At 36.9% G+C, this 23,052-nt stretch overlaps 2 protein-coding genes across 2 annotated transcripts; both read right to left on the reverse strand.

The window, feature by feature from the left end:
- Window positions 1-965: 965 nt before the first annotated feature.
- LOC103323420 (auxin canalization protein (DUF828)) lies at window positions 966-3,778 on the reverse strand. The gene is made up of 8 exons (XM_089046295.1): window positions 3,526-3,778; window positions 3,383-3,436; window positions 3,038-3,106; window positions 2,598-2,955; window positions 2,178-2,345; window positions 1,983-2,032; window positions 1,810-1,858; window positions 966-1,286 (listed from the first exon to the last, which is right to left on the reverse strand). The coding sequence occupies exons 1-8, from the start codon at window positions 3,703-3,705 to the stop codon at window positions 1,066-1,068; spliced, it is 1,149 nt and encodes a 382-aa protein (XP_088902421.1). The 5' UTR covers window positions 3,706-3,778; the 3' UTR covers window positions 966-1,065.
- A 13,047-nt stretch (window positions 3,779-16,825) lies between these two features.
- On the reverse strand, window positions 16,826-18,056 carry P1R1 (transcription factor). Its single transcript, XM_008225337.2, has 2 exons — window positions 17,914-18,056; window positions 16,826-17,563 (listed from the first exon to the last, which is right to left on the reverse strand). The coding sequence occupies exon 2, from the start codon at window positions 17,560-17,562 to the stop codon at window positions 17,017-17,019; it is 546 nt and encodes a 181-aa protein (XP_008223559.2). The 5' UTR covers window position 17,563; window positions 17,914-18,056; the 3' UTR covers window positions 16,826-17,016.
- Between the last annotated feature and the right edge of the window lie 4,996 nt (window positions 18,057-23,052).

Below are 23,052 nucleotides of genomic sequence, written 5' to 3' on the forward strand. Positions count from 1 at the left end.
TATAGGTAACTGTTTGATACATTTAGTTGCTACTGGCCAATTCATTTTCCATAACAGTGGAGAAGGGCCTAAAATGTTGAAATACAGTGCCCCTAGAATGTGTACCGTGAGTAAGCCGAAGTAGTGTAAGAAACAAAAAACATTGTAGGTACTCCTTCCTTTTCACTTCCCTTTCTGAATAATCATTTGCTTAGGAATTCTATAAAGTTGAAAGTGCAGCCTTTTACAGATTAAGAACTATATATTTTTCATCTGAAAAAAAAAAAAATTGAGGATAGCAGTTATGATATAATGACAGAATAGTAAAAGATAAAAGACACTGGATATTCAGAACTCCAGCATATTGAGCTTAAAAAGCTGCACATTTCCCAAGTGACAGGAACTCATCCATAAAGTCTCCTTGATCATCACAACTCAAAATGATGCCCTCAAAATTTAGTAATCATGAGTAGGCACTGCTTGTCACACACAAAAGAAGGTTACAGGATATTAAAGATGGCTCACTCAACAGCTGGATTTTATACTGATAAAGTCATTGAGTCATAAACAGGGCTCAGTATGACTTGGCTCACCACTCATCATTCCTACTTGTAAAATATGTAAACTGCATGTGCTTTGAACTTGCCTAGTCATGCGAGTAATGTTAGGACCGCATTGTAGATCACATCTCTAATAAAGATTGGGCTGCTGGAGATACGGTCTGAAATTGCAGTGCAAATAGTTAAATTGTGACCATATCTTTCATTTTAGACCCAAAAACTACTTGTATGGCAGTATGCTCATCTTTACGACACCTTTTTCATTTTACACTGTTCTCCTTAGAATGTTCTTTCTCTTGAAATAATTTTGTTCTTTAGAAAAAGAGTAAGAATAACATAATTCCAACCCATCTTTTTATCTCTTTGTTTTTGGGACGATGTAGCTATTCTTTGTGGATGTATCAGCTTGTTGTTTAGCAGAAATGATGAAGCAGGAATTGTGAATTGATTTATAATTACACAAGTAGAGGACAAATATGCACATGGGTGCAATGCAACACATTGATTATAGCAATAGCTGGCAAGACTACTTTTTGTAGAATTGAAGATGATATTTCGTAAATGAAGTAGAAACCATGAGCATATGGTTAATGGTTGTGGCCCATGTCTTGTAACGTTGATAGTCGTCTTCCATGTCTAGCTTGAATGTACCCCTACTCGTCGTTAACACGATAAGATAACCCGTGCCATTCTCATCTGCTGCCGTGGAATCTTTATACAGCTCCGCATACATGTCCAGTATGATACCTAAGACAACGCACATTGATTAGTTGTCCCATTTCACCGTGTTTGGTGGCTTAGACTGAATTGGACTATGTCATTTAAATTGGACAAGTGTTATGACCGCTGTTTGGTGAACTTATAATTGTTGAGATTTGACTTAATATGGACAACGGTCCGTCCAATTGAGGGGTCCATCCAATATTTTGTGTTTGACGAGTCCCATCTAGAGGTGGTGTGAGACTCAACTCTGTTTCAGTCTAAAGATAAGCCACCAAGTGAGACCTTGACTATAATCCTAATGAAGACATTTACTAGTTACTGTGGAAAAATAATGTAGGATTCAATTTTTCTCCGACATTTTTCCTTCAAACTCTCTCACATGAGATGAGATTCATTACACTGAGACCCATGTAGGAACCATGTGACAAAGTTAAGAAAAAATATTGGGGGAAAGTTTAGCTTTGTAGCATTTGTATGTGCTAGACTTTGTGCAAGTATTAATAAATCTAAATGAAAGAGAAAAGAGAGAGAGAGAGGAGGGACTTACTTTCCTTTTTGCTTTTCAACAGACTGAGCTTCCTCATTTTAAGAACAACCTATAATGTTGAATTATGAATTGAAGGTTAAGCTAAGGCTTTCTTAACCCCACAAGTAATACTTTTTAACCATACAGGCTTCATAACAAAATAGCAGTGGACAAGTTTAGCATGTAATGCAGACCTTGGCTTCACTGTTCAGGATGACGGACACTGATCTAACCATGTACTTCCCTGCAAACATATAATTTTGAAACTCATTAGCATACAGATGGATAGTAAAACAGAGTACAGGTTTAGGACTAGGAAACCATAAGCCAGGAAATAAATTTACAGAACACAAAATAAATAAATGAAGATCTAAGATTGGAGTTCAAACCATCTGGTGTTTCAATGCTGAGCTGAGCACCTATTGCAAGCATTGATCTATACTTCTCAAAGTCGAAGTCAACCTCCGGGTTGTCCTCGATGGGCATCACTGGTGCAGCCCCATTTAGTCTGTTCTTGCATCCTGATCTTTCTTTTAATGTAGCTGCGCCCTTCAATGCTACGTGTTTCACACAAAACCAAAAATCGAAGAAAGAAAGAGTTAAAGTCCTTCAACATCCCTAATAATATTCTACAGTCCGTCCACATGAGTGACTAACCGCAGCATTCTTAAATACCATATAACACATGCCTAATAATATTCTACAGTCCGGCGCACAATAAATGACCCTGCTCTTTTCAGAGACAACCCCAAGTGTAGCTCATTTTTGCATGAAACAATGGTAGAGAAGAAGGATAGTAGGATATTTACATGTCGTAGCTGCAGCTGTTAGAGTTAAGATGTCACTTGCACTTGTACTAGTCATGGCCGAACCTATCACACTGCTGAGCTGCTCCTTCTTTGCCCCCATTGCTTCTGCAACTTTCGCACACTGCGCCGCCACTAGCGCGGCTGCAGAAGCCACTGCGGCTTCCTTGGCAGTGCTTGAGCCATTGTTGTCTGAGCCTTCAGCTGCAATGGCTGCAAGAGCAGCTGCAACACCTGCCATAGATATTGCTGCATGGACTTCAGCTCTTTGCAGCCTGTGTTCCTCTTTTCGCCTTTCCTTAATATCTTTTAGCCATTTCTTGATTGACATATTCTTAAATGGGACTATCTTCCAAGACATCTGCATAGAGTAATATAAATTCTTGTTCTTGAGAACTATAGAAAATGAAGTGTGGTAAAAAGTATGAGCCAATTTGACTTACCCATTTCTTCCGGAAAAAGCTGTTGTAGTTCAACTCTGGATGCATGGCTTGTTGCATCCATATAAATGACTGAAGGAAAAAAAAAACCGAAAAATTACAGGATGTTATCAGTGAAATTGGTTTTAAGATATTGAATTAGATGTACTTACACACTATATATATATATATATATATATCAATTATTTTCTCATCTAGATGTCTGCATGTTATTACCGTGCGGATGTTATTGTAAACAGGGAGAAAAGCAGGGAAGGGTAGTAGAAAGTATATGACGTCCGAACGATAATAACGTCCGGACGTCCGCATAGAAAAATTTCAGTATTATATATATATATATATGTTCACCTTCACATCATTGGATTTCCAAGGTGGTGGAGGCTTGAGATCTGCATCATCCATCTGTGCAAAGTTGGGAAGCTTATGAAATTTCGTAGGGTCTGATAAATAATGGGATTGATTTAATCCTAGAAGAAATTAATTCGACCTACCATGTAAGGGGCCTCCTTGTGACTCTCAAACTTCACAATCGGATCGTCCAGTAGAACCACAGATTGGTCGTGTTGCTCTGGTTGGAAAGCTTGAACTGCAAAGTTGCACCATGCAAGGGAAAGAAAATCCATTGTCTCAGGATGTGCCTCAGAAGGACTTGGACTGAAATGTGAATCCATGCAACTGGTTCCTAAAGGTACTTTGGAGATGAGTTTAAGTTAAAGACAATGAGATTGGACTACTTAAAACTCAATGTATAGAAATCTGAATTTTACAAGTGTACTAACATGCATAAATCACCATCATATATAGCCATGTTATGATGTGAGTTCTCAAGCATTTTTGGGAATTAAATAATTAAAGGGCAATGCCTTGTAATTAAATTAGGTACATCTTGTTTCCCTGTCCTCTCCATGCACCGTCCCAAAAGCTTCCACCAAATTTTTTTTGGGCAGATGAGATATTACAGTTGGAAAGGGCTTTTTATTTTTATAGATATATAATAAAATAAAATGTAGAGGCCAACAAAGGGACCAAATTGATGTCATAAGTTTTTATTTATAAAAAAAAATTTAAAAAAAAAAAAAACAGATTTTGAGACATCCAATGAGAGAGAGCACATGCAAACCACCATAGAAGCATTGAGGCTAAAATTATAAAGAGAATCAAATGGGGCCTTGGTACTTTAAATGAACACCATAAGTTGAGGCTAAGCATGGGGGAATTTAAGATGAGGAAATGACAGGGTTAAGCTTTGGCTAGAGCTGGCTAGGGCCACCACATCAAAGCCTCTGTAAATATAAGAACAGCCAAGAAAAGGAAGACATAGGCATAATAACAAAGCAAGCATGCACTTGGTGACCTGGGCCAGCATTGGGATAAAGCAAGCAGACATATATGATTGATGTGAACATTGATAAAGGAGAAGTAAATAAACATGTATCATTGGATTTAATCATTATTAGATTAGAATAAGGCTACTGCTTGATTAACTAATTGTTAAGACACTTAACAAAGATTAGCTTTCTGAATTAAAGAAAGGGTTATGAAAGTTAGCTGAGTAACTTTAATGGTTATGGGGTCTCCTTACTTGATTTTTGTTCATCTGCATTCATGGACTTCTGAGGATTTGGTTAAAGGTGTGCTCATTAGGCTCATGTGACAACCAAACACTTAATCATGCTTAGATGCTTATTAGAGTTTCTTTAATGGTGGATTATACCTCCGACTATGAGTCCAGGGGCAATGCATGATTTCTTCATTAGTTTAATTTAATGGCAGATCTACATGGGGAAGAAAGTGTTATGATTAGCGGATAGCAGTTCGATATATTGTGTTTCCATAGAGGCAGGCTACTAGAATTCAAGAAAAATTGTAAAGCATTTATAAAAACATCCGAAGGGTAGCAAAACATGAAACACCACAAGATTAGTATTTCTTTACCACTACGGCTTCCTTTATTTTCCTAATTATAACTAAAGTTTGAATATGTTTCCAGAAAATCGTTGTTGGAGTTTTCTAACTCTAACCACTAAACACAAATCCTTCCGGGTTCAAAAACCTTGTTACGACTTCTCATTCCTATAAATAACAAGGTTCAATGGACTTCTCCTGACGTCGCTGGTAACGAACCACTCACGTTGCTACAATCCAAACAATTTACCGGACCATTCAATAGGTATGAGCGATGGGCGGTGTGTACAAAGGGCAGGGACGTAGTCAACGCAAGCTGATGACTCGCGCTTACTATTAATTCCTCATTAAAGACCAACAATTATAATGATTTATTCCTATCACGATGAAATTTCAAAGATTACCCAGGCCTATCGACTAAGGCCATCAACTCATTGAATACATTAGTGTACTGCATGTGCAGCTCAAAACATCTAAGCGCATCATAGACTTGTTATTGCCTCACTATTTGAAGAAAATGAAAACTAAAAATGGCCTAAAAGTTCAGTATGTTGATCCGAACCGAACATTAGTATACTGACTCGAACCAATGTGAATCCAAAGCATTAGTTAGTGAAAGATACTTTCACCTATCAAAACTTCGATACAATTAACGGGTTGAACTCTCTCCCAAACTGAATAGAGCAGTACCTATACCTAGGTGCCATTCAAGTGAAACACATGCTCTTTTTAGCGTCATTGTTTATCATTGATCCATTTTTTGTTACACAGTCCCTGGCCCATGAGCTTAGACCTTGGGTCTAAAATGGGGATGCCTATATGACAAGCCAACGTTAAGGTTCAAATAAAAAAAAATAAAATAAAAAAAAAAGAAAAAGAAAAAAAAGGAAATAGTCAATTGTGCCGTGTACATGGGCTTGTTATCATCATGTCGAAGAATATAAGGCCATGTTTGGTTGGTTGGATTGGATTGGATTGGATTGGATATATTCAATTAAAATGAACATTGTCTCTTATTTGATGGGCACAGACTAGATATTGGACCTGAGATCCAAGTCCCAAATAACTACAGCTCTAGAACCCAACCCCAAATGTGGGTTTAGAACGAACGCGAGCTCCTCGTCATCTCCCCAAACACGAGCTCCTCAACATCTCCCTCAGCCTTCTTCACATCATATGTTCTATGGTTTTGGTTCTCTCTCTCTCTCTCTCTCTCTCTCTCTCTCTCTCTCTCTCTCTCTCTCTCTCTCTCTCTCTCTCTTTCAAAATCTATGATTCTGCCAAATCCAATCTCGCAATCTCTTGGTATTTGCCTTTTGTAGGGGCTTTTTTGTTACAGCTATAGATGGGCTCTGGGCTGCAGTAAAGAGCAAATGGTTGGAATTGCCCCTGTGTTTGAGTTCAAGAATCATGCCCCAAGAGTGTTTCGAAAGGTTCGTGGAGCTTTAGGAAACAGTTGGCTTCCTTCACCAACAAAACTAACAGTTGCTTACAGATAAATATTATGGCTTGGCATGAGAAGCTTGTGGCATGGGAGCTGAGCATTCATAAGTTTAGCATGAGAGAGAGAGAGAGAGGCTTGAGTTTCCTATGAGAAACAGAGGCTCGAAGAAGGGAAAGAGATAGTTTTTGGGAGAATTTGTTGAGGGGAAAGAGGAAGAGATGAAGGAAGAAAAGTGGGTGGTTTGAGCAATTTTCCAACAGCTTGACGAAAGCTTTGTCATGCTCTGGAATGGCTTACCAGAAGAGAAGATGGGAAGAGATGGAGGAATAGGGCTCGAAATTGAAGCGTTCTAGGGATGAGAGGTGATGTTTGCTCTCTTTGGATGGGGTTGCTTGCCTTCCATGAGTTTTTTTGTTGGGTAGAAGGTGCCTCCTTTTATAAGCGCTTGAAAGCTCTTTCTTCCCAAGAAATCCTAGCTGGTTCTTCCCAAATCAGCCAAGTCTCCCTCTCTATTTTTCTTCTCTTCCTTTGATTCATCCCTATTTTATGAAATCCTTCTCAGTCCAAACATACAAAGACAAGATTTTTGTAGGCTCTAGAGCCTTCCCGCAGCTGTCTCTAAGACGATCTCCTATTTTGGGCTACCATTTCTCCTTCTTTTCTTCTTCATTTTATTGCAAGAGCTGGTGGGAGAAATAAGTGGGTAATGACGCTGGTCTGAAGGGTGTTTTGCTCAAGTATCCTTTGATTTTTTAGATGGCCTGTGTTGGGATTTGTTTTTGACCATGTGATGGAGATTCCAGCAGCCTGCGCAAGTCTTTATCCCTTGGTTTTCTATCATGGTTTTGTCTCTAGCCATGTGCTGGAGACTTTCAGATTTTTGACTTAGGCCATTCCTTAAGATAATTGACTAGTTTACTAAGGGAATAGGCCAACCTTCTAGAGTGATGGACTATTTTTTCACTAAGGTGATGAGCCAATTTTCTAAGATAATGGGCTACCTTTTTCTCTCTTTCATGCTTATCCATATATTTGGGCTCAAGAAATGGGCTCGAGTTTTTGGGCTCCCAAGCAGCCCAAAACTTCCATTTCTTAGCCCATTAATGGGCCTCGTGAATGCTCATAACCATCCATACCACAACTTGCTCAGAAGCTCCGGCATTCGCTTGGCTTGGGCCCACTTAAGCTTGTAGTGTGGCGTGTTGGTTATTTGCTTGGTATGTCACATGTGCAAGTGCATATGATGAACTCTTGCGTACCCAAGTTGGGTTTCTTCCTAAGTTAGGTGTAGTACTGGGTTAGAAATATATTTGGGTCCAGTTTTAGATTTTTTGGGCCTCAACACCTTTCTCATCCTTTTCTCTTTTATTATTTTTGTTATTTTGTCATTATTTGTGTGATATGGGGTTTTTGTTGATCTCGAATCGATGTTTGTTGTGCGAATAGAGTTTGGTTTTGGGAGGTTCGGTGTTGTTTTGGTCTTGTTTAGGCTCACGATTTGGGGTTGATTTGTTTGTTTTCTAGGTATTCATGTTGTGTCAAACGTTGTGTGTGCTTTTAACGTTTCGTCATTTAATTTATCGGCCATTTAGTAAAATTATTGATCAAAGCCCATGGTCGTCGTGTGCTCGTGCTTGTGCCATACTCGGGCCTAAGAACCAATCCATTTAATTTGAATTTTTTTCACTTCATTTTTTTTTTCACTAGATAATTCAAAAGATGCAAGAAATGATGAACTATTTTTAATCAATTCCAAACAATTTGGCATAGGGCAAAAAGTGTCAAACTCTACAAAGCCACTTCAAGTTATCTTTAAACAACTTATTATTTTATATGTTAATTCTTGCTTTGATTTCTTCTTTACTGATTAAATCAAGTCCAATTTGTGTAGTTTTCTTTTCCCTAAAATGTGGACATTAGATGTCATTATTGCTTTCTTTTGAGAAAGACAAATGTTAAGTGGGCATAGCTTCAATTTTTTTTCTTCTTTTGAAAATGTTCTGACAATCAAAATTTTCTTTTTTCATTTGTTTTAATTTACCTTTTATTTTTTCCCTCCTGTTTTCAAAATTTTCAAAATTATTATGTTATTCAATCCAATCCAAAGTAGGTATAGCATCAAACAACAAACTCAAAGTCTAATCCAATATTCTCAACTAGTCCAATCTCAAATACAAATTTCAATGCAGTCTTGTCCTATTTGGACCACCAAACGAGGCCTAAGTATCACACATTAGTTTTAATGAATTCCGTTTGTTAATGACAAATTTACATCTTTGTTGTGGCCTTGCAGCCTACTTAGGTATGAATCTAACACATGAAAGATGAATCCCAATTTAATGTTTAGGTCATCCTAATTACCAACTAGCAATTAAATGATATTTTTCTTCCAGATATTTATAAAAAACAAAACAAAACAAAACAAAATAAACGAACCCATCGTGTTCCATATATCATGAAACACCAAACGCATGAAGCCAATAAATCTGGTGAAATCAAGTCATCATTCAATATTTGTTGTTATATTGACATTTTTGCTATTAATTGTGTAAGCAGCCCAAAAGATGAGCTATGTTGGGCCAAGAGATATTAAATCTGAAAAATAGCATTTACGACTCCAGTCCAAATATATAAGTTCAGGATTAGCACTCTCAATAAGAAAAAGGACAAATTGCACAATGGCACCTAGGCTTTTCCACTTTTGTGGATTTACCACCTAGATTAAAAAAAAGGGAACTGATTTTCCCACTCCTCTTTTTTCCACTTACATTCCCTTCATCGAAAATTATATGTTCCCACTTATCTTTTGTTCACTTACACACTCTTGTATGTTATAGTAAATAGTATTTTTTTTAAAACAAAAAAGAGTGTAAGTGGAAAAAAAAAAAATAGAGTTTGAAAATCAGCACCCTTAAAAACAAATACAATAAACCATCCACTTGTAAATGTTTAACAATGCACCACCTCTGCCCACTTTGCATCCAAAATAGGGTCAAATATGATTACATGCGATGCAGGAGGCCACTTTTTCAGGTATTTTCATCAATTCATATTGTAAACAAATAATTTATTTATAAAAATCTTTAAAAAAGAATTATTATTATTTTTTAAATTATAAAAATACTGATGGCTCTTTCTCCGCTAGATCCACCATGTATATCCTCCTATCTTTCCTCTAGCTGCTAGCCTACCCTTTCAAACGGCTGCAACCCACTAACCACCCAACCTCCCCATCTCCACTTCGAGGTGTCCCTAGGCCCTCGAGCCCTGATCCACCATGATAGCCTCCTTCCCCTCACATCTCTCTCTCTCTGAGGCCGGTTGAGAGAGAGAGAGGAGAGAGAGAGACTCTTATGTTTAGAGATGAGGAAGTAAAAATATTTTCGAAACTAGCTAAAATAGACCCTTTTTTATATATAAAGAAATTCTAGTATTGTATTCATAATTCAGCCAAAAAGCTACCAACCCCAAGGGCCATTACAATAGGAGTGACTGTAGGGATCTTTTTATTCCAAGCAGACTTGACGAATGGGCTTGGGCTGTCTGAAAAGAGAAACATGTGTGAAATTGCCCATTGAGTCTGAGTTCAAGGATCAGGCCCCAAGAGTGTTCCGAAAGGGTAGCTGAGACCTTAGGAAACACCTTGGTCTTCTTCACCAACAAAACCAACAGTTGCTTACAGATAAATTCTTGGGCATTGACATGAGAGCTTGTGGCATGGAAGCTGAGTATTCGCGAGTTTAGCATAAAAGAGAGGGAGAAGGCTTGGGTTTCGAAATTGCAGAGATTTCAGAGGTGAGAGATAAAGCTTGCTCTCCATATGTGTGTTTATGGAAAGAGAGGAAAAAGATGGAAGCATGGGTGTCTTTAGCAGATTTCCAGCAGCTTGACGAAAGCTTCAAGCTTCTGGGTGGCTTGACAAAGGAGAAAAATGGAAGCAATGGAAGAACAAGGCTTGAAAGTGAAGGGTTCCAGAGATGAGAGATAATGCTTGCTCTCTCTGGATGTGGGTTTTGAGAGAGAGAGAGAAAGATGAATGGAGGAACAAAGCATGAAATTGCAAGGATTCCAGAATGGATGTTTGCCTTCAATTTGTTATTGTCTGTTCTGTCCATCGTGAGTTGTTTTGCTAGGAAGAAAGTGTCTCCTTTTATAGGGGCTAGAAGACTCAATTTTATCAAGCCCACTTTCTTCCATTTATCTAGTTTGGTTAAATTTCTCTAGCCTGAACCCATAGGCACACAGCTTTTTGCCTCAAGTAGCTGGACTCTTCATGTGGGTGAGGTGCCACCCACTTTTGCTTCTTGTTTTCTCACCAAAGCTTGAAGAGGAAAGAATGGGTAAGGGTGCTTGGTCAAAAAGGTGATCAGCACATGGGTTTGCTTGCTTTTGCTGGTTTGGCTTTGAACTGGTTTTAACAGAGCACGACGTTGGATATTTTATAAAATGATGGGCTGGGCTGTTTTGTTTCCAGCGGTTTGTGAGTTCCCTTTGATTTCGTCAGACTGCTGGAAGCTTTGGCTGATGTGGGATTTTTTATGGGCTATGGCTATTGGACATTTTTTAAAAATGTTTGGGCATTTTCTTAAGGTAATAGGCTATTGAGTTTTCTCTCATGCTTGCCCATATATTTGGACTCAAGGAATGAGCTTGAGTTTTGGTGCTCCCAAGTAGCCCAAAACTTCCACTCCTTGGACCATCAATGGGTCTCGTGAATACTTGTAACCATCTATACCACAACCCGCTCAAAGCCCCAGGCATTAACGTGGCTTGGGCCCACTTGAGCTTGTAGCGAGGCATGTTGCTTATTTGCTTGGCGTGACATGTGTGCAAAGCGTATATGACGAACTTTAGTGTGCCCAAATCGGGTTTCTTCTTGATAAGGTATCGCATTGGGCATTTATTTAGGCCGAACCGTGGATTTTTGGGCGACTAACATTAAAATTAAGACAACTGGAGCACCTCCACTAATAATCACATAGGATCGAAGAAACTCTGGCATAGGCATCCCAACTAAGATTGCAAACTCAAAATAATCAAAAAGAGATAAAGCTTGAAAACCAAGCCATAACAATACAAAACTCTCACAAAGAAAAAATGAAAAGCTCTTACAAATGAGAGATGAAATGTTCTCACAAAGAAGATGTGAAAAACTCTCACAATAACTACACAGAGAACCCAAAGGGTCTCTGTGACTTATTCCGAACATAAAGAAACCGCAAAAAGGATGGTGGTGGAGATCCAACGTCGAAACACAGGTGGAGATCCGACGCCAAGATGTAGCTGCTTGTGATGGTTGGAGGAAAATCATAACAAAACGAAGACAAATAGAGAAAACCTTTTGTCTCTGAAAATGAGGGAAGAATAGAGAGAGGAAAAGAAGAGGGGAGAGGGGAGAGGGGAGGAAAAAGTGACTTCCTCTCCCTTTAAAGTGAAAACAGCTCTAAGATGTTTTTTGGGAGATAGGGCTAGGAAAATAGTCCCTATAGTGCCTTTGTTTTTCCATTACTGAATAGAGGTTTTGAAAAGAGCCCATTTTAACATAAAACCGAAAATAATTTAGGGCGCATGAATTGACCAAAAGGACCTTAAATGGTGGCCTCGTGCATTTCACTTGATCTTATTTGATGGCATTTTGGATGGAAAATGGACAGAGGTGGTACATTGTCAAAACGTTCAAAAATGTAGGTGGTTAATTTAATGTTTTTTAATTCTATGTGGTAAATACACAAAAGTAGAAAAGTCCAGATGCTATTTTTGGGATTTTCCCTTTCAATATATAGAAGATTAATAACAAAAGATTAAAGTTGAAGACACTTCTGGCCCAACGTTGTGACAGGGTGGTACATTGTCAAAACGTTGTAGGTTATATGGTGGTAAATACACAAAAGTGAAAAGTCCAGATGCTATTTTTGTTTTCCCTTTTCAATATATAGAAGATTAATAACAAAAGATTAAAGGAAGACACTATAGTATACAAGCATTGCCATACATGCAGTGACCACTCTATGACACTCAATAGAAAAAATCCAAACCTTTTGGAAAAAGCCACTTTGACATACAAAGGCAAGATGTTTTTTGCTTGCTTTTTCCAAAATGTCCCAAAACTTTGGTGTTTTGGGTTTTGGGTTTTGTAAAAAGCTACTTTCCACAATGGTTACTATGGATGTGACAAAGTCACGAGAAATTATCGGATGACTATAAATCATGTGGCATGTTTTAAAATGATGCATATATTGAGTTCATATCACATTGGCATATATGTAGGGGTGGATCCACAGAGAAGTAAGAGTGGTCAATTGACCCCTGCAACCTCTGAAATCCTCCATTAGAGCAGCCAAAGTTGACCGCCCTGTGTTCAAGAAATGCCCCAAAGGGGCAAACTTGTGTCTGTGTGCAGTTGAAGGAGAAGAAGCGCAGCGCTTCTTTTTATTGTTTGCTCAACGTCAAAACGACGCTGCTCCACTCAAAGTTTTTTTTTTTTTAATTGTGCCAAACGCCACGCCTTCTTTTGGTTTGCTTGATGTCAAAACGACGCTCGCTCCACTAAAGGATTTTTTAAAAAAATTTAAACCCGCCAAAACGACGTTGTTTTGGCACAGTGTTTTTTTTTGTGGAAAAAACCGCAGCAAGCTGCTCTATTTTGCCCAATAATTCCCCCCTTCCCAAATGTTAAAACTCATTTCTCACCTCTAAACCTCTCAACCCTAAATCCCCAACTCAACCTTCACTTCCTTCCCTCCACAATTCCGGCGACGACGGGAGTAAAGTGGAGGTGGTGCAAAAAAATTACATAAGTGATTTTAAAGGTGGATTTGTCCCTCGTCGTGGACATTTGTAATGTGGTTTTTTCTATTAATGATGAATTATAATATTATCATTTCATTTTTATGGGTATATTTTGTATAAATTGTTTTAACCAAGCACTATTTAAACATATAAACACGCCCAAAACTCAGTTGACTTTGGGGTTGACCTATGTTTAAATAGTGCTTGGAAAATACATATCTAGGATTGAGTTTATTTCTTGTAGAGGTTGACCCTGGAAGGAAATTTCCTAGATCCGCCACTGCATATATGCTGACTTTGGTGTTACGTTCATACAGAAAAATTACTCATCCCCGTTTTCCTCCTTTCTCAAAATCATCTTGTTACATTAGAAGATGGATGGGTTTTGATGTGAAAGCGGTGGCCTATACAACCAGTGGCGGATCCAAATAGGGGAAGGGGGGTCAATTGACCCCTGCAAACCCAAAATCCACCATAAGAGTTGAAGAACTTGACCCCTGCAAATTGCCCGGAAGGTGTTTGATGAAATGCCCCAAAGAGAAAGCAGCCACAGCCCACAATAAGATGAGAGAATCTTGCTGCGCCCGCGCACAGCGCTCTTTTGTTTTTGTTTTTCCTGACGTCCAAACGATGTCGTTGAAAATAAAATAAAAAATATATTTTGCTGCCTGATAAAACAGAGGGGGGAATGGGATTTCCAACGACGTGGTTGAAAAAAAAACCTCTTTTGCTGACTGATAAAACAAAATGGAAATTTGACATAAAAAAAAGTTCTCTCTCTCAAAGAAACTTGTATCTTTAAACGTACACCATGCCTTTTCAATCTTTATATATATATGCCACATAACTGTTCCAAATTCATTGCCTTGTGTAGAGCATCCAAGAAAATAGCATAGTTTTTTTTTTTTTTCCGGCCATGGAATTTGGATTTTTAAAATTCATAAATTGTTAACAAAATAGGATAGTTTTTTTTTTCATCAAGCAAGCAAGCAGACATTATTAAAATATTACCTCATTAAAAAACAAGTTAACAGATTAAGCTTTTGACCATATATAAAGCTTTGATCATATATAGAAAGTTTTTGACCATATATAAAGCTTTTGATTGAATATATAAAGTGAAAACCCAATAGAGGATATCGAGATGACCAAATTAAAGTCTCATACTATGGAAAAATGAAGTTTATTTTCTTTGCTTTAGAAGTGAATGGTGTAGTTGAATATTGTTGTTGTTGTTTTTTTTTTTTTTTTAATGTGGACAATTGTAATGTGGTTTTTTCTATTAATTAAGAATTATAATATTATCATTTCATTTTTTTTTTTCTTTTTGTATAGAATTTATTACTTTTTAGATGTTGACTTCTGCAATCAGAAATCCTGATCCGCCACTGTATACAACTGAACCATACTAGAACTTTTGGTCGAATGTCGTATATGGTGTGCATAATGAGTTGTGGTTGGATATGGCAAGTTGTGTATGTGCACACGCATGTTAGGTCATGGAGTAGAGAATTTTAGCATAAAGTTATTGTTGGTGCAGCATATAAGTCCAGGTGATGGATCCCGCAAATTAGGGACGGATCTTAGAAGAGGGTAACCTAGCTACAGCCCAGGTGACTTGTATGTTTTTAAGCCTAAACTAAAACATTAGCCCACCCAAGTATAGCCTTTCCACACTTACGCATCCCCTTCTTCCCCTTTTTTTTTGGTTGTTCTGTTGCAATAGCCAAACATTTTCTTCAGTTTTATTTCTTTAAGACCAAAATAAAATATCATCCCACCCAAGTCCCACCCCACTTACTCATAAATAAATCCCTTCTTCCTTTTTTTTGTTTTTTTGTTTTGTTACAATAGCCAACCCTTTCCTGTACGTAGAGAAAAAAGAAAAGAGAGGCAGAAGTAGAATTAGGAGCATATATTCTCTTAGGACTACATAAACTAAAAGTAAAGGAATATTCATCTTGTTTTCAAATAAAACGTCGATTTAATGGGAGTCTTTTTTGTTTTACTAGTTTCTATTTATATGCACTCCTCACTAAGGTATTTTGTTTTATCAATGAAATTTATTTGTACCGTCGAGTTTTGTATCTTCTTAAAATATTTGTATGTGAGGTAAATTTTGTCCACCCCGTTCAAATCATGAATCCATCCCTGCCTCAAATAAGTTTATTTGGTTGAGATATAAATATCTCTGAAAATGACTTGGTGCATGTTGATATCTTGAGGAACAGCCTTTTGATGGCCTCCCTCCCAATTATGATTAATTGGTTGAGCTGCTAGCTGTTTGTGAACATGGCAGTATGGAGGATATATATATCGATCATTGTGTTGTCTATATCAACACCATATCATAAATCAAGTTGCGCCTAACAGGCCTTTTCCATCATGATTTCAAAATAATGATGCAAATAGATATATTACCAACTTCAATGTGGACTGGGAAATTGGGTAAAGATGATGATATGCATGCATGCTTATAACTGTTTGTGTTTGAATGTAGACAACAGATTATAGGTACATCTAATCATGGAAGCAATTTTTTTGATACGATAATCATGGAAGCATTGGCTGCCTATGACTACCTTTTTTTTATAATTTTGTTTTCTTACACTAGCGATTCCGAGGAGGTGAATTCGAACATAGGACCTCATCATGGATAACTGCTCTTAACCACTTGAGCTACACGCTTCTAGAGACCACCTTTTCAAAATGAACAACAATGCCACACCATAATTAAATTCTTTTGACTTGTAGCTTTTTGGCGGTAGCTAGCTAGCTAGCTAGCTCTTGTTGTTGTCATAATCTGGGCAGGAAGTGCATGCGCACGAGTGCGGAGTTATGGCCTTTCATTGTTATAATATGTAAGGCAACATCAACTTTTTCTGTATCACATCCCTCAATAATACGAAAAACTGTCAGTTTCCTAGCCAAAAATAAGCAGAGAAGAATTGCACAGCCTGTATAAGCAATGCTCAAATTGGTATTACATTGAATTGCATCCAAGGAGCACCTACTATTCCCCAACTCCAATATTCTCTCTCTCATTTTTTTCTTTTCATGAGGAAACTTTCTGTGTCATTGTTATAATAATATAATGTAAGCATATATGACTTTCTGATTATTCCCTTCATTCTAGTATTAAATTGCTAATTGGGTATTTCTCCTTGAGTATGGGAATTTTCCTGTTGAATACTGAACAGAATTACTGCCAGCACTTGAACAGTTCTATATAAATTATATAAAAAATTTGCTCTTATGCAGACATAAGTATCGGGATTTAGTTCAAATGTGGCTGCTGGTTGCACTGATACCGACCTATTATTTTGTAGGTTTCCGGGAGCAAGCTTCTTTTCGACATGGTTGATTACTTTAGGGTGTAAAACTTTCTTACGCTCAAAATTAGAGACTAAAAACCTAAAATCTAAGCACAAATTACATCGCCGGACAACCGGTCTATGGTGCCGGTCGATTCAGCGTTTGCATCAAAATGGAACATTTAGTATGGTAAAGAGAAGGCCCTAATATGAGAGTGTGTCTATATATTAATGTGCATTACGTTATATGTTACATATAATTACATGTATATCATTAGCAAAAAAAGGAACACATATAGAGTTGATATGCGCACAAACATTTATGTAGATGGATCGAGATAACAAATGAAAAAGTGAAATTTGATTTACTGATATGCATTGTTCATCTGTACAATATTGCTCCTTCCTTTTTAACTTCATCTCTACTTATAATAATATCTAGTAGCTAGCTATAGTACTCTCTTGCAAAAAGGAACAAAAAGAAAAAGAAGATCGATCGAGTAATTAATTTACTACCATTGATTATATTCTTATTTACCATTTATGAACTCAGTGGTGGTAGCAAGACACCGCATTACATCAACCTGAGCTCGCAGAGACACAATATAATCTAGGGTTTCTGCAATCAAACACATCTCATCCTCCATGAATTCTCCTCCGGGAACAAGACTCTTGAGCACTTGTGTTTTCTTCCAAACCAATCTCTTCGCAATCGAACGGGTTTTCTCCACGTCGCGCTTCCTCATCAGCACTCTACGGCTTCTGCTACTGCATACCCTCCGGCTCTTTTTCAAGATCTTCTTGTGCATCACCGACGACACTGATCTTGAGGATTTGTGAGGACCCAGTATGCGCTCAACGACGACTCTGTTGCTTTGCGTGGCGTTGGCTATGACGGCGCGGCTCCAACAAGTTGTGCCGTTTCTTGTTGAAGCCATGGCTATGTCTGCGGACATCTTTATAGCCTTCTTTCTCTCCAAGATGGTCATCTTCTTCTCCGAAGAGCTGTTGCATACTTGGAGACCCTTTATCCATTTCTTGAGAAATTCTTGCTTGAGAGAGGTAGAATTGCGCATTCTGCAAAAATAATTAAACGTAAAAATCAATTCAACAAGTAGGTTTTTTAAGTGGTGAAACTTTATAACTATATTCATGTTCTTAACCAAAAAAAGTTAACTGTAGTCATGTATACAGTATACTTATATAGATTGAATGAATAATTCAATATTAGCCACACATATAAATCAAATACAATATAACTAAAAGAGCATATGAAAGGGAAAATAGTAAAGATAATCTGGCCTGAAAATCCAACACTACAGAGGAGATTGTTCAGAAAATAAACAATTAATCTAGCTAGCCAGGAGATTGAATCATTTGATTTATACAAAAAAAGATGCATATATACAAGCTAGAAACATTAGTACCTTGCTTACAGTAAGGTTTCTCTCTTCTGCTGGATGGGAGAGAAAATCATGAGAAGTATAAATGACAGACAAGTTTTGCAGGTGTTCTAGTTCCTTTACAGATCCAAGAAAGTATGAGAGAGAGGGAGATGAAGAGAGAGAGGAATGAGAAGGAGAAGAAAGCGCAGAAACCCAATTTATGTGCTGAAAGGACAGGAGCTGTGGGCCTTAGAGAGAGACACAGCACATGGAAGCACATGGTGGAACCCACCACTTAAAACCTAGAGAATATAAAAGACAAATGCAATTTAATTTTTTTTAAGTAAAAGTAATAATCTACACTACAAGTAAAGAGATTTTTCATACACACGATCAAGATGTTACACGATCAAGATGTTACAGTAATTCGAACATAAGACCTTTTGAGTTGTAGATTAAGAGCCTTTTTCACTTAGTTAGAACCTATTGACAATGCAATTTAGATTTATAATATAGAATAAAGGTCTCTCTTTTTTTTTTTGGGCTTCATGAGAATAAGGGTTTCTTTAGTGCAATACAAATTTGTAACCTGTTGTCTGTATTCACAACATTTTTCTTTAGTGCAATACAAACCTAACATTTGTAACCTGTTCTCTCCTTCATTACATGGTACGTAATGAATACAAAAAAAATAAAATACAAAAAAATCAAGATTTTGTAACACAAAAAGAATAAAATTAAAGGGGTCAAACGTGCTATTGATAAAATTATTGGATGGTTCACTTTTTTTTTCTTTTTTTTTTTGTTGAGTAAAGAAAAATTTAGAAGGAGAGGAAGCTACCCGTTCTAGGGTCAGAATATGCTAAGACCGTTTTGAGAATGACTCAAATCTAGACCTTACTATCGAAGAGACCGCTCATTACCAACTCAACTAACCATCATTTGGATGGGTCACTTTGATTTTGCTGCCAACATGACTTGTAAGTTTTTTTGACAAGTCTCTCGTCACAAGATAGAATTTTGACTACTCTGCCGTACTGGTTTCTGGTCCGGGCATATAGAGTAGATACAAACTGGGGGGGCTATGGGAAAAAGATCTTGGCCTTTTTCTTATAGCCATGAAAATATCCTCGAGCCATTAATTTGACGAAATTTTAAAGAAATTTAATGTTACTCAAAAGAATTACCAACTAGGTGATCGATCAATAATATTTAATTTAGATTTGATATACGAGAAATGATTATGTGACAAAATCTCGTTTTCATTAGGCTATAGGGCATGAAGGGTGGCTTGAACAAAAGGGCAAAATGTTGGGAATTCCACTTTTTTAGGAGAAGTCAGAAGCTTTAACAACGTAAAGGAGACCGTAAGAGCTTTAACAACATGATTTGGAAGCCCACTTAAGTCAAAGACTTGAGTATACATTCCGTAAGTGCATTAGTAACCAACGACAGGTTCAACATTCCTTAGATTTGAACAAATGATTCAGATCACATGATCATATCATCACATTATGCAGTATCCCCAAATGAGTATTTAACATCTCATTACATGATACATGACCGGTGAAAATAAGTGGTTAAGATTGAGTGCTAGTGATATCATTCAATGGATATTTAAATTCCGTGGTAATAAGATTTTTGTTGCTTATGTTTTTGTGTGCTCGCATTGGGTTTTGTGAAAGCAGATGCATCGTTTTGAATTTGAGGTTTAGTATACAAGAAAATATTTAAATTCAGAATCTAATCTAACAAAATAATTATTAAATTTCGCTAAACCAAATTAATGAAAGTCATCGTTTATTTTTTGTTTCAGCGTACAACAAGTTTCTCACATACTTCTAAGTGTCATGGGGTTCAACTTGAGACCATTAGTCTTTTTTATTAGACTACAACCCATTGACAAGAAGAAGACGGAGGAAAAGCACACACTCGGAGTGTTCAAAATCGCTTGGATTATATGAATAGAGATTGAGATCTTAATCAAGTCCCGCCCTAGCCAGCTTTATCAAGTCCCGCCCTATGTAAGTGGGTCGATTGATATGGAGATGGAGGTAAAGAAAGGAGGGAATTGGCGGGATCCGGAAAACATGGCAATGCTAAAAGGCCAAATGGGTCCCACTAGAAGAGAAATTTGAGGCCAGTGTAATTTGGCTTTGCCTAAAGAGAAATTGAGAAAAGATAGTCCTCCACATGGGGGCTTTAAAAGTTTGCCCTTTTCAAGGAGGAATACTCTCATGAAACTGATAACAGTTTTTATTATTTTTTAACAATAACACAACGATCTGTGAACTAATTTTTTCACATTCATTGTGTTATTGACTAGAGATAACAAAACAGTGTTATTCTCATTATAAGAAAAGTTTTTTGCTTTCTAAAACTCTCTTTAAGTTCATCCGTAAATTGCAAGGGATTTGTATATCAAGTAATTAAGAATAGTTATCTCTGCACCTAAAATTATATTTTTAATCCATAATTCCGTCCAAAAAGTCACATATCTTTCATGTGCCTTGCTGATGTTTTTTATTATTATTATTAAATATTTAGAAAATATAAAAATGAAACAAAGAAGAAGAAAAAAAAAACAAAGGAACCCGGCCACCCCTCATCCCCACCTTCCCTTGGCAAGATTAATTTTGGTGTTGCTGATTGCAACAATAATGACAATCATAAGCTCATCATCTACAAGTTGCAGAAGTTGCAGCAACAATAGTTGAAAAATATAAAATCTCACGTTAGAAACTTGATTTAATAAATTATAATTTATAATAAGTGATTCTATTCCTAATAACACCAAGGTCTTTTATGATAAAATCTCACACTTACTGGGCTTTGTAGGTGGTTTAGTTGAGAAAAATATCGGTGTTTCTAGTAATGGGCCACTGGTCCGTCTCTATGAAATTTAGCACAGTATCATAGTGGGACTCTGACCTAGACCCAAACTCCGACCCAGACCGGCCATACCTTGATTGGGTGTGGCCACCAATCGCTACACCTTGACTAGGTGTTGACATCGACCCGATTGATACTCCGACTCCGACTAATTTTCCGCTACATGCATACCCAGATGATTAAATTCATTGTGAACTTGACTACACGTGTGGCCTACTATATCAGTAAACACATTAAAATTCCAACAATTGTAATTGAGCTTATTGTCTCTTTTTTCTTTCTTCTGAAAATTTCAAAATCCAAATAAGTAATCATAGTTAGCGATATATGGGTACATGCGTGGACAAATTTTTGGTGGGATTAAATTGGATGGACGGTTCCCTACTTTTTCATGGGTGTCTAAGAAAATTAGGGTTTGAGAGGTACATATCACATGTGCGTGTGGCCCTAACTTTTGCCATTTTTCTCTACCTCTCCATTAAAACATTTCGTACGTAGAAATCAATCTTCTGCAAATGTCTGGCAGCTTGAGACTGCGATATTTATATCATGTAGAAAATAATGCTGAGACCACATTGTCAACGGTTAGATTTGAATCTCAAGTTCGATTTCGATTTTGCTTTTGCATTGGCATTGGCAATTTGGCATGCCCCTCAATATCCGACTACTTAATTATTCTTTTCTATACTTTATAAAATTAAAATTAATGCCATTAATTTTATATATGTACTGGTACCAAAACATGCATATGTAGGTCTGTCGGGGAAAACAATTGCATATGCATGCACTTGCAAACGTTAGAAAGGAAGTGTTTCTTTTCTCTCTCTTTTTCCTAAATATTTTGTAGGGCACATACATTATTGCCAGAATATTCAAAGAATTTATAAGAAAAAAAAGGCAGAAGTTACAAATTAAATAATTTGAAAGATGTTTCACGTTTTTGTATACACATTGATCAAATCAAGAGAATCAAGTTTCCCTTCTTTGCTCATTTCATTGAACATGTTTTGATGTTTATACGTAGTAAGAGAAATATCTAGGGGTGGCATTTTAGACCGAAAAATCGTAAAAACAACTGACTATTTACCGTAATGAAACCGCGATCGCGGTAAACCGAACCGCATTTGCGGTATGAAGAACGGAACCGCATTTGCAGTTGCGGTATTTGATTTTCAAAACTTGCGGTTATCGCAAAACCGCAAAGTATAGCCAATCTATGTTGTTTTATTTGATCTTCTTATAATAAAATATACTAAACTATATTGTTTTATTTGTAGATAGCATTGGTGCTCAAACAACACAACGGTGTTCTTCAAATCCACTCACCACCAACACTTGAGTTTGTAACTTTAGTTTGTAACATTGGTGCATTGCATTTTTCTTTTAGTTTGTAACTTTAATTAACTTTGAATTAGATTTTTCTTTTTAGTTGTAACTTTAATTCATTTTGCTTTGCATTTTCCTTTTGGTTTGTAACTTTAAAGGATTTGGAATTGGAATGCTTGAGAAGTTTAACTTTAATTGGAATGCTTGGAATTGTAACTTTAATTTCCTTTAGGTTGTGAATGCTTGAGAAGTTGAGGAGATTGTGAATTTATATATGCTTGAGAAGTTGAGGTTGTGTATTTATTTATTTAGGTTGTGAATTTATATTTTTGTGAATGCTTGAGAACTTGCGGTTTTAAACCGCTAATTCGCGGTCGGTTGGGCAAAAATTCACGGTTATCGAACCGCAACCACCCCTAGAAATATCAATAGACTACTAAAAGTGAGTTTTTATATCTTAAATTGAAAAAAAAATATATACAAAAAAATATACTCTCTGAAACTCGAACTATGAGGATGTGAAGAAATGTCCCACATCGAAAATTTAAGAGATCTATCATGAGTTTATAAGGAGTTGAACTACTTCTGTTTTGAGAGTGGACGTTCAACTTCCTTCATGGTATTCATAACAAGTGCCGAAGAAGATTGTTTGCCAGTTTTTTTCTCTTCTAATAAAGTTGTGGATATATATTAGTGAAGAAAACGGAAAAAAAAATTATTTTTTTATTCATTTTTCATATATACAAACGATATTTTATTTTAATCTAATTTAAACTGCGATTAGAATGATTCAAATTTGAATGCAGAATGAGGAGCGGTTGGCTAGAGCGTATGGCTGCTCTTCTTCTGTTTTCTTGAGCGTTGAAAATGCAAGTTAATTTTGATATAGATATTTGAAAAAGAAGGTCAAGCACATGGAGGTCCAAGCGCCAAGGGGTCATTCCCCTTGATTTGCGGTTCTCC

Source organism: Prunus mume, linkage group LG2 (genome assembly GCF_029339155.1).
Source record: "Prunus mume cultivar Tortuosa linkage group LG2, ASM2933915v1, whole genome shotgun sequence".
Taxonomy (NCBI): domain Eukaryota; kingdom Viridiplantae; phylum Streptophyta; class Magnoliopsida; order Rosales; family Rosaceae; genus Prunus; species Prunus mume.